The 12,642-nt window shown below is 53.3% G+C and overlaps 1 protein-coding gene across 8 annotated transcripts in view; it reads right to left on the reverse strand.

Annotated features, from left to right (window-relative positions):
- Nphp4 (nephrocystin 4) overlaps positions 1-12,642 on the reverse strand; it is an 83,428-nt gene that overhangs the window by 49,731 nt on the left and 21,055 nt on the right. For all 8 annotated transcript variants that reach the window (XR_005974325.1, XR_005974327.1, XM_041651439.1 and 5 more), the window contains 5 exons: positions 11,752-11,816; positions 10,372-10,527; positions 7,058-7,188; positions 4,990-5,171; positions 4,277-4,403 (listed from right to left, as the gene is read on the reverse strand). Coding sequence is in view for 6 of the 8 variants with exons in the window: in XM_041651439.1 (XP_041507373.1) it covers positions 4,277-4,403; positions 4,990-5,171; positions 7,058-7,188; positions 10,372-10,527; positions 11,752-11,816 (661 nt within the window). In the remaining 2 variants the exon portion in view is untranslated. The remainder of the gene's footprint in view (positions 1-4,276; positions 4,404-4,989; positions 5,172-7,057; positions 7,189-10,371; positions 10,528-11,751; positions 11,817-12,642) is intronic.

A 12,642-nucleotide genomic window follows, 5' to 3' on the forward strand; every position in this document is an offset into this window, starting at 1 on the left:
GCCCGCCCACCCAGACTCAGACAGCCTAAGTCCAGAAACCACTCCTCCAAAAGGACCTGAGTTCTGGGCCACTGAGGTGAACCTCACAAGGCTGAGGCCCAAGGTGACAAATACTGGAAACAGGCAGTGGTGGCCTGAGCCTCCACCCCTCCTCCTGCCAGCCCTCCAGCAGAGGGTCCGCACCAAGCTGCATCAATTGCATGCAGCATCCTAGCACAGATGAGAGGCGCAGTGGGCTTGGCAGCCACTGCCAGTTAATTCCCTTCTCACGCATTCCCAGGGGCAAGGGAAGCCTAACGGCCCATATTAACATCATCTGCTCCCCCATGTATGACCCGGCCTACGAGATATCACTAAGACTCACAGGGATCATTTATTAGGCAATATTTTCAGCTCATTCAACTAAGCACAGTGGTTATGTTTAGCCATACACATGAGCAGCGCAAGCAAGCTCCACGGCCTAGAACAACCCTCCTGATTGGCTAATGGGATAGCAAAACTCTAGCTCCTTTGTCGGCCTGTCGGGGCTGAAGAAGCAAGAGAGGTTGTCCTGGTTGCAGAGGTGACCGTGAGGTGGAGGGTGTGGCCACCACCCGTGAAGACTGAGTCAGGCACAGCAACTGCTTAGACATCTAGGAAGCAGCCGCATGGGCAGCACTGGGCCCTGGCTGCAGGCGAGCCCGTAGGGCATTTTCTTAATTATTAATTGATGTGAGGGGGGTAGTCCATTGTGGGTGAGGCTACCCTAGACTTTTGTTTTTGGGTTCTGCAATAAAGTAGACTGAGGAACCCATAAAGAGCACGCCAGTAAGCCGCACCCCTCCATGGTCTCTGCATCAGCTCGGCTCCTGTCTTCAGGTTCCTGCCCTGTCTGAGCTCCTGTCTTGACTTCCTTCAGTGATGAACAGTGATGTGGAAGTGGAAGTCAAACGAACCCTTTTTCTCTAAGTTGCTTTAGGTCATGGTGTTTCATTACGGCAATAACAACCCTAAGACATTAAGCTCCTGCCTCAAAGGATAAGTGGAAAATGCTCAAGGAAGCCTCCAGACACAAATCCCAGACCCCCATATATGGGAGCACACACACGCAAACATGCATACACACATGCAAGTACAACACACACACATGCAAACATATATACACACATGCAAACATGCATACACACATGCAAATATGCATACACACATGCAAGTACAACACACACATGCAAACATATATACACACATGCAAACATGCATACACACGCAAACATGCATACACACACGCAAACATGCATACACACATGCAAGTACAACACACACATGCAAACATATATACACACATGCAAACATGCATGCACACACGCAAACATGCATACACACATGCAAGTACAACACACACATGCAAACATATATACACACATGCAAACATGCATACACACACGCAAACATGCATACACACATGCAAGCACACCACACACACACATACAAACATGCATACACACATGCAAACATATATACACACATGCAAACATGCACACCACACACACATAAACATGCATACACACATGCAAGCATACCACACACACACACACACACAGAGCTTTACTACAATGTCTGGCACAATGTGTTTGCACAGTCATGGGGGCAGGGCCACAGGTTCTTGGTCACCTGACTGACTCCCGGGTCCAGGGGTCCTTGGCTTTTCTTGACTCCAGGGAGATAAAATGCTCTCAAGGGATGCAGGGTTCAGAACCATCACACAGGATGCAAAGGCGCTCTCCACAGACACACACTCTGAGCAGTGACTGACAGAAAAGATTTTCAGAGGGGGCCCCAAATCAGTGTGAGGGACTGGAGTCAAGCAAAGGTAAGGGTCCTCCGTCTGCTGCAGCGCAGATAATCAAACAGGCTTCTAATAAAAACACGGGCCCATCACAGAAGGACCTCAGGGCAGTCACTGGCTACAAATCTCATCTCGCCTAAAAAAAGGAGATGAGAAGAAACGTGAGCTCTGTGTTTAGCAAAGTCTCAGACTATACAGAGCAGAGAGAGCTACAAGCAGGCAGCTCTGGTACCCAGGGCTCCATCTGGCCTGGGTGGAGGCCACTCCCCCTGTTCTATGACAATGATAGGATGGGGGAACAGATGTAGATGAGGCAAATGCTCCTGGGCTTTCTGCCTGTGGACGAGCAGGACCCAGGCATCACCAGGGCCCCAAGTTGCAGTGAGAGGCCAGAGGCTGAGGACTCCATGGACCCAAACCAAACCCCAGTTAAGTTTGTGATGTTTAATTGCAATTCTCAACATGGTCGGATAAGGAAGCATCTGGTGAGGACAGGCAGATGGCTCAGCAGGTAAGGACACTGTGGCTTACTCTGACAGCCGGAGTTTGATACTGTGGAAGGGAAGAACCAGCTCCCAAAGCTGTTCTCTGACCTCCACATGTGTGCATGTGCGTGTGTTTGTGTGTGTGTTACACACACATGTACAAAATCAGAAATGAAATTTTAAAAGATACCTGTGGCCTTGAAATTAAAAAGAAAAAGATACCCCAAGTGAATTAACTGGGCAATGAGGAGACCTGCCCTGAATGTAGGCATCGCACACACACAGGCTGGGGGCCAGACTGGATTTAAAAAGGGAAGGCAGCTGACTGCACATCCATCCCCCCACCCCCACCAATGCTTCCTGGTCCATCCATGTGAGCAAGCAGCCTCACATGCTCCTGAAGCTGCCCTGGCAAGCCACTGCCACCACAATGCCTCTCCCACCATGATGGGTACCCTCAAACCAGTGTCAACCCTCACTTCCTCCCGTAAATGTCTGTCTTCAGGTGTTCTGTCACTGCAAAAGTAATACAACATTGACAGCACCGGCATTACAAAGATCACTCAGGCGACGGCCAGGAGTCAGCCGGGAGTCGGCCCTGCCCACAGACCAGCACCACACATGGCATGCACTCACCTCTCCGTTAAACCAAGGAACATCAGTAAATACACAAATAAGACAGCGGTGGGGCTATGCTGCTGGGTGCTGGGTGCTGGGTGCCCCTCCTTGGCCAGTAGAGCCTGTGGTCAAGGCTATGCCATGGGTAGGTCTCATGTAGTCCAGGCTGGCCAGAAACTTGTATACAGCTGAAGAAGGCCTGAGCATCCGATCCTCCTGCCTCTGCCTCCCAAGTCACACTGGACAGACGCCTGCTGCCCAGCAGCACCTCACAGGCCTGGTTCTCCCACAGTCCACCACAACGGCCCACACCCACGCACACCTGCCCCACCCACGCACACCTGCACCACCCACGCACACCTGCACCACCCACACGCGCCCGCACCGCCCACGCACACCCACACCGCCCACGCACACCTGCACCACCCACACGTGCCCGCACCGCCCACGCACACCTGCACCACCCACGCACACCTGCACCACCCACGCGCACCTGCCCCACCCACGCACACCCACACCGCCCACGCACACCTGCACCACCCACACACACCTGCACCACCCACGCGCACCTGCACAGCACATGTGAGGTAAAACGCCTGGTGATAAACAAGGCAGCAGGTAATAAGCTGTTCGCTAAAGTGACCAAGACTTGAGGTTGACCCCAGGAAGGCCCCGTGTGAGCAGAAGACACGGGAGTTGGGGCTCTGGCAGCAGCAAAGGTGGAGAGCACAGTGGATGAGTGGGCTCCAATTCCCCCACCCCCACCCCAGGCTTAACTCCCTCTTCTTTAGGAAACTGGCCCGCGATGAAGCCCTCACCACGGTGTCCGTCAGTCTTCCGTTGCATTAGCTGTCAAATGATCTGGGATTTTGCAAACAGAAACTGAGTCTTATAAGCAGCATGATCTGCTTCCCAGGGGCTCTGTGCCCCATGTAAGCTGTCTACCCACTCCACTTCTCTCAACAAAAACTACAAATTCTTACTTTTAATCCTGATGTAGATGCACGGACAGTTCACTATAAAAAGCCGCTTATCACTCATGCAGATTCGAGCTTCCACTACACTTAACAACAAATAAAAAATGTAGCTAAATGGCCTCGTTTTTCAAAATAATTAGCAGCTCAATAATTATGAATTAGAGATGTTTTGGTGCGTGAAGTTTTCTGGGCAGCATCCTACCATTGCAGAATGTCCAGTCCCCACGAAGATGAGGGCAGAAAGAGGCTGGTTCCCAGCCCCACAGGCTGTGCCGTTACCAAGGCTTTTAATGCAGAGAAGACACTGGCGCCCGCCAGTCCCCCTCGGCACGAAGCTAACGCACGGAAGCTGATCCATAAAGGAGACTCACACTGCCGTCCGCTCCCGAAGGGCTGCTGAACGCGTACTCCAGCTGGAAGACGATGGCAAAGGCCGGATGACTGACCATCTCCGGGAGTCGCAAGTGGCTTCTCAAAACTAGAGCCTGGTTCCCAGAGCTGGTCGGAAACACAAACCAGGAGGTGTCGGATGTCAGAACATGGGCTCCCTCCCACCTGTGTCCCCCTCCCCATGACGAACAGCTGCATACCAGGGACCCCAGGACACAATGGGTCTGCTCTGTTCAGCCTACAATGGTCACTGCGTTTACCACTAGCTCCACCTCCAGACTTGAGGAGGCAGCCTTCAGGGGAGACAGTCAAGTCACTGAGAGTGGCCACAGAGGCGAGGGAGCCCTGTGTGACAGCTGACCCCTGCGCGCCCTACAGTGATGTCTGCATTGGGCCCGGCACATGAGATTCAACAGAGTAAGAGGTGAGACCTTTGGAAAAGAAACCCCAGGGCTGCTCCAGGAGGTGTGTGAGGGGCTCTTCAGACCCTCGGCTGGAAGCTTCTAAAGCTCCAGCCCCAAAGTTGTCACAGCAAAAACAGCAGCTTTTCCGAAGTGTACAACCCTGAGGTTTTGCCTGATAGGTGTGACTGAGCAAAGGGAAGAGGGGTGACAGAGAGACACCCCACAGGGCAAGCCCACCCTGTACGCTCAACATCCCCATTTCACCTCAGCCCCTCAGCATGGGGAGATACCTGTTCTTGGAAGAGGCGCTGACTCTCCTGCTGAAGCTGGCCGAGCGTGTCAAGGCCACGTCCATCTCAGGTACAAGCACTACCACCTGGGGCCTGTGCACGAAGCCCAGGCCATTGTGGACACAGACATGTAGGCGTCTCTCCAGGACCTCTAGGGTACCGCCATCCAGCAGGCCGGCCCCCTGTAAGAGACAAGGGATACAGAGAAAGAGTCCTGCATGGCCGTGAAGAGAGTGGCCAGAGGACGTGGGGTGAGCCACGATGGAGTCCACAAAGCTCCCAGGTGGACTGACACTGAGTGTAAAAGAGCCCGTCTAGAGGGCAGAACACAGCGATGGCCACTGGCTTGAGCACACTGGGTACGCTATGTACTCCCCAAGCAGCATGGCCTTCCCCAGGCACATGGGGAATTCCTCATCAAACACAGACAGCTTAGCAAGACAACTTAAGATGCAGCAACCTCATATACATGGACCTCAGATACTCCTGGGAGCATGGGAGCCTGGAAGCCACCTCCTTAAGATGAGCACCACAGTGATAGAGAGGGACCCAGGGGCAGAACACACCCCCAGGTTCCACTCTGTCCTTCAGGAGGAAGTGGGGTGGGAAGAGGATGCAGGCTCAGGCAACAAGTCACAAGCTGACAGAAATGGAGTCTGCCCCAAAGCCACGGCTAGACACCACAGACCTCCATCTTGGTAAGAAATGCATGGCACCCTAACAAATGGGCAAGTGTCCCTCCCGGCTTAGCGAGAAAGGCATGGAACCCTAACAAATGGACAGGTGTCCCTCCCGGTTTAGAAAGAACGAGCCTCAAGGTCAGAAGCACCTGCACCTGGAGAATTAGAGGTGTTTAAGCCTCTGTGTGTATCAAACTGCTACTGCCCACCAAGCCAGGCCCATAGTCACGGTGGCGGAGACTGCACATGCAGGGCAAAGGCTATGACCCTGGCTAATCCCAGGGTAACCTCCTGTAGCCTGAAGATCTTCTTCCCACTCAAGATTGATGTGCGGTGCCCTTCCGTGTGCAGTGAATATGTTTTTATTTCCATTGGTTAGTAAAGAAGGTGTATTGACCCATGGCAGGGCAGAATATAGCTATGGCAGGCCACACTCTGACCACAGCTGGGACAGTTGGGAAACGGGGGTCCCCCAACTGCAAAGGCATTCGGAGGCTCTCGCGGTATACAGAGCATCTGAGAGGACCTCTTGTCAGAGAAGCAGGGCCCAGAGCATGAGGCTGACTGGTCAGCAACAAGACAGGACCGGAGAGAGAACCCAGTGCATCCTGTGTGGGGGTGAGTGAGGCCTGAGTGAGGCCAACACGAGAGCTCGTGTGCTGCCCTCACAACTGCCACTTCAATGCCCCAGCCCAAGGTGATCCCCCAAAAGCCACACCCAAGCACATGAACAAACCCACGTGTTCAGAAGCAACAGACAAGGTCGGAACAGAGGCTCTCGGGGGATGATAGGGCTGTGTCCACACAGTTAGGCAGGACTCAGAGTGTCTTATGAGAGCACACCACTTACAGAAAACCACCATGAGGGGCCATCTTTAGCCACCTCCTCAAATGAGTCACCTGGCCTTGAAGGTCCTTGGTAGCTGCTAAGTGTCTTCTGTTTCCCTCATTTGGTGAGGTAATTCGCTTTTAAAGGAAAACTATTTCACAATCAGCGGGAATTAACATCTGTGCTGAAGGCTATCAGTGCCCCCTACAGAGTGGAGGGTCTGCTCAAGGTGTGGCCTGGGAAAATGGCCCCTCCTAGATGCACTTCATCTGGTGAGCCAGGGAGGGAAAGAAGTGCCCTCTTCAGTCAGGAAACAAAAGGGCAAAGGGTAGGACCAAGCCCAGGACCACACCTCCCAGGATAAACCCAATGACCAGGACCACAACTCCCAGGACAAACCCCCACGACTGGGACCACAGCTCCCAGGATGAACCCCCAAGTCCAAACCACACCTCCCAGGATGAACCCCCACACCCAGCAACACCAAACGTAGCTCATCCCAGCCCTGCCACAGGCGGCAGGGTCAGGTTACACTACAGCAGGGTGAGACTTGACTTACCTCCCGGTCGCTGACGAGCAGTTCCAGAAGTTCCTCCTCAAACTTCTCCAGGGAGGGGTAGAGGGTGAAGAAGAGGTCATCTAAATGCCACGTGGTGGGCTTCTGGAAGCGGGGCTTCCTCAGGGCATCTCCTGGAGTGGGAAGAGGGCTCTGTTAACCTTGTTCCCACCAGTCTCAGGCTGCTCGGACAGCACACCAGAACCTCCGCAGGGCTAGGCGGGCTGAGCCAAGCTCATCCAGCACCTGCTGGCTCCAGCTCTAGCACTCGAGGCTTCAGCAAGACCACCCAGGCTCTGACTAACGCTGCTGACCTACCCTGCGTCATCTGAACCGTGCAGATATGTAAATATCCCTGCTACAGACAAGGGAAGAAACATGCCAACTGGTACCACAAGAAAATCCTCTGCCCGGACCCAGAAGTACCTCCTGGGGCTGCCTGGGGACAGGGAAGATGAGGATAGCCCCGGAGCAAGGCTTGGTGTCCATGCTGATGGCAGGATCCGGGTATATTGTCTTCCTCGGTTCCCCAGAAGCAACCAGCCACTTCCCACAACCCGGTAGAACCCATCTGTTCCCGTCTCCACCTCCTATGCTTTCTGTGATCACTGACGCATTTAGATCAAAGGTTGTGGAGGAAGAAATTACTGCCCTCAAAGGTTCCCTGAGCAGTGAGGTGGTACCCTAGCCCTAGGACCCCGCTGTCCTGACGAGAGACAGAAAGTTGCCGTGTGGCTGCTCCTTAGAAAGTGTCTAGAAAGAAGGGCTCATGTGGTGGGCATGGACGTGCCTCAGGCACGTCCAGCACTCAGGCGACTCCAAGCAGAACATTACAGCAAAGCAGGGCCAGATAGTTCTATGAGAGAGAGGGAAAAGGAGGGGAGCCGGAGCCAGGAAAGAGGAACGTGAGAGAAGCAACAGCTCTCTTTTGACTCCCTGCTCTCCCCTCTCTACTGAGCAGACCACTATGCCTGCTCTCTCCAGCTCCCCGCTCTCTCCTCTCTACAGAGCAGACCACTATGTTCTGCGAATCTATTTCTTATGTGTCTGCATTATCTGCTTCTACAGAAACAGGAAGGGGAACACAGCAACCTCCTTGCCCTCACAAGGCTTACACTGCCTCGGACAGACGGTGGGTTGACTCTATGCCATGGAACATTCGAATGGTCAACAACCAGGCACAAGGATGAAAGACAAGCAACCTGCCTGGCCTTGCACAGACTTCACTGCCAACAGGGGAAAGTCATGGTGGAGAATGACAGACAGACTGCCCAGGATCCACAGTGGGAAGAGAAGTCAAGCTCAAGCAGGCTACAAGGGAGACAGAGGATGGAAGAAGAGAGGGCCACACCAGAGGCTACCCCTTAATGTCCAGGAACACAGGCAGGTAGAGGGCCTGGGACCAGAGCTTAACAGCACAAAGCCCAGCGAGGAGCTGAGCAGAGATGCTGCAGCCCTGACAATAGCCTCTCACATCGTTCAGCCAAACCACCTGAAGGCGGGTGACCAGAGCAGACCAGCCCACAGGAGAAGGGTGGGGTCTGGCCAAAACCTTCACCTGCTAACTAGAGCAGGGAATGTGACAGGAATGAGGGCGGGCTCAGGAACCAAGCTTGCACGGACCCTGACTCTCCATATGTACACTTCTGATAAAGATCAAACCAGCCAATCCCAGGGGACTACTGTCATTCAGCAAAAGAGACTACAGGGCTCAGAAATCTCTGGTGCCCCACCAGAGGCCAGTCTACCAACAGGTGTCATCCCAAAGGCTGGTGGTCTTGACCAAGTCCTAAGGTAAACAGGAAGTGTCTTCTGCACCACCTTACCCACATCTGCTATAGCTGGAGCCCACCCTGAGGACAACTCTACTGTGTGACCTCACTATGTGCTGCTTGAACAACACAGTTAAGGCAATGGTGAGTGACAACCAAGTCTTTTGAAGGGATCATCCTAGTGCCACACACCCAGGCTTACATGGCAACAACACAGAAGAAGGCCACGAGTTGCTAGAGTGATGTGGGAGTCCCCTCTGTGTGCTGTGATTATCATAATGAATAAAAACACTGCCTTGGCCTATTGATAGGGCAGAACTTAGGTAGGCGGGAAAAACTAACTGGCATGCTGGAAGAAAGGAGGCAGAGTCAGGGAGAAGCCATGGAGCCACCGCCAGAGATAGATGTGCTGAAATTTTGCTGGTAGGCCATGACTTCGTGGCAATACACAAATTAATAGAAATGGGTTAAATTAATATGTAAGAGTTAGCCAATAAGAAGCTAGAGCTAAGGGGCCAAGCAGTGATTTAATTAATATGGTTTCTGTGTGATTATTTTGGGTCTAAGCTAGCCACACAGCCAGCAACCAACAGCGGCTTCTCCAACACTAGGGAGCTGGAATGGTGACAAAGCCCTGGAAGGGGTCCGGGCTGGACAGGAAGTACGGCCCCATGGCCAACCCCATCAAGGGCCCAGGGTCACGACCATAATCATGACCCTCTCGACACAGAGGTGAGGGAGATGACCGCAAGCACGAGATCCACAGTGGCAGGTAGAACCTTCTGGAACAGATCATAGAGGACTAAGAAGGCTGGGCAGGTTTGGGAGTCTCTGTGTAGCAACCATCTCTGGGTCACATCTTGTGACACCACGGCTCTGGAGCAAAGTGCCCGAGTCTCAAGCTTGGCTTTGTTGCCAAGCTGTTCCCCAGCCTTCAGGGGGCCAAGGCTGGGAGGAAGCTCTTCACTCATGGGCTGAAGAGACCACACAGCAAAGAGAGCAGAGGCCAGGAACACAAAGCTACTGGTAGAGGCTCTCTCTGCAGGGCTGAGTGTGGACGGGAGAATGTCTAGTCTTCCAGGGATTTGCTGAGTAAGGATTGTTAGTGTAACTTCAAATCTTTACAATATAAAGCTGCTTAGTGCCCCTTCAACAAAACACTTAAAATGCTTACAGTGGTCAACTTTGTTATATGTATTTCAGTACAACCAATAAGTAGTCATGACAATGTCACTGATACATGACCCAGGAGTGAAGGGAGCCAGTGACAGCGGTGTTCCCGGCACAGCCATGGAGACAGGAAGTGTGGGTGCCACAGCACTTCTCAGGGGAAGATGCTGAGCAGGCTGGAGACTGACACTCTTCACAACGGGACTGAGTGGTGGGTGTCACTGCCACCCGCTCTCCCACCACACCACCAGGCCACTCCACTGAGCTAAGGAACACGTGGGCAGCCCAGCCACCATCACCTGTCAGGACGAGCCCAGGTCCTCTGAGGTTTGAGCTAACCCAGACTCACAGTGGCCAGATCCAAGGGCAGCTTACCCGTATCCCCGTGAGGAGGAAGGAGGCCAGGGATCTGCTGGAGACCAGACACAAGGAGATTCTCAGGGAGCAGGTGGAAGGCAGGCTCCAGGGGTGGGTGTGGCTTCAGGGTGTACTGCAGGCTACAGTTCTCCATCAGCGTCATGTGCTTGTTCTCTGCGGGAGGAGAAGACAGGGGCTAAAAGCGAGAGTATTTCCCAGGAATGACAACAAAGGCCATGAGCAGACAGCTTGTTTCCTAAAGAATGAGTCAGATGTGCTGCACACACCTGTCTTCACACTGGGGAACTGCATGCAGGAGGGATGCACATTCCAGGCTAGGCCTGGCTACACACAGCACACCTTGTCTCGAGTTCCAAGCTAGACCTGGCTACACACAGCACACCCTGTCTCAAGTTCCGGGCTAGACCTGGCTACACACAGCACACCTTGTCTCAAGTTCCGGGCTAGACCTGGCTACACACAGCACACCTTGTCTCAAGTTCCGGGCTAGACCTGGCTACACACAGCATACCTTGTCTCAAAATAACAAAAATAAAATAAAGGCAAAAAGGACCAAGCTGCATTCACTCTCTGTTGAAACTGAAACAAGATCTTGTCTCTCAGCTTTTGCTTGCACTGTGCGAGAGCGCATGCATGTGTGTATGCGCGTGTGCACCTGGCGCAGGGAGATGAAGGTGGAGGACACCTTGGGTGCTGCTCCTCAGGTTCCTCCCACTTTTTGTTTCACACAGGACCTCTCATGGCCTAGGATTTCACCCAGTAGGTTGGGCTGGCTGGCCAAGGAGCTCGCGGAGATCTGTCTGTCCATCTTCATCGCCCACCTCTCTGCTGCTGGAAATATGAGCAGGTACCAGCAGGTGCCACCATGCCAGCTTTTTAGCTGGGTTCCAGGGACCAAGCATCTCCGTGGCTCTGTATGTGTTTCTGAGACAGTTTCACTGTCTGTATTGCTCAAACTGACCCTGGACTCCAAGAATGAAGAGCTCCTCCTCCCTCAGCCTCCCAAGTGTCCAGGACACCACCATGTCCTCTCCACAATCGTGAAGTTTAATTCTGACCAATTAATTCAGTCTTTCAAGCCATAAAACCAGCTGTGCAGTTCCCAAGCCTGGCTAGGACAGGAAGATGCTCAAGCTGACTTTTAGTCACAGCCTTGCAGGCAGCAGGCCCCACATGAGGCAGGTACAGGAGGGCAGGTCAGAGACAGAGGCAGGGTCCTCCTCCGTCCACTAAGAACCAAAGCCAGCCTGTATCAGAGGGGCAGGAACCACCGCACAGTCTGCTAGGCTGAAAGGGTTCAAACCGAGAAAGACAACCAGACAGAGCGAGACAGAGAGCGTGCAGGAAGTCACTGCCAAGACCAGGCGAGGCTCTTACGTTCTATGGGATCCTGGAGGAGTGGGTGCAGAAGGGCTCTGGGGGTGCCGTGATACAGCCTCAACCTGAAAGACAGAACCAAGAAACCATGTCAACCGCCTATCTCCTATGACCAGGACAGCCCCTGGGACCCTGCCTCCCAGAGCCTCTTAAATGTTGCTGGTCACATCTGTTGCAGAAACAGAGGTGGCTGAGGGCAGGGCCAGCCCGCCATGTCATTTTAAACACGCCTCACAGACCTGCAGCCCAAGGAGCAGGAAGCTAGAAAAAGGGCTGGAGAGACAGCTAGGTAGTCAAGGGCACTTGCTCACAACCACCTGAAACCCTATCTCCAAGGGATCTGATGCCCTCTTCTGGGCTCCATGGTGCACACACGTGCATACAGACGCACACATGCAAACAATAGTGATGATAATAATAATTTTAAGCTAAAAAGCAACAGAAATAGCCTGACTGCGAAGTCCCAGGAAGACACTGTCCAGCCCCCTGACTGGAGCCGCGTCTTTACCCAGGCATGGCATTCCCATACACATCTGCGGGGTATATCTAGTTAACATGCTGGGCAGAAACTGCTCCTGGCATATTCTGGTGGTGGCCGAGGCACTGCCAGGAATCCTATAGTGCATGAGATGGCTCCACAGAAAAGAACGGCCAGGCCTGGGGGAGCAGCTCCCGCACTGAGAAACTCAGATCTAGAGGTGCAGTGTGAACGTGAACCCTGGTCGGAAGGACTACACAGAGCTTATCCGTCTTGGTTCGTCCAGTCTCTAAACAGCCTGGTGTGTAGCAGGCCCTTGACTGTCACCTGCTGCCTCTTGTGCAGAGACGAGTAGGCAGCCTGCCTAAAATCCCAAAAATGGACGACAGATCAGGGCTTGGGCCTGCGGACAA

This window comes from Microtus oregoni, unplaced genomic scaffold (genome assembly GCF_018167655.1).
Source record: "Microtus oregoni isolate MIOR12 unplaced genomic scaffold, Mior012 000005F_ref0000423, whole genome shotgun sequence".
Classification (NCBI taxonomy): domain Eukaryota; kingdom Metazoa; phylum Chordata; class Mammalia; order Rodentia; family Cricetidae; genus Microtus; species Microtus oregoni.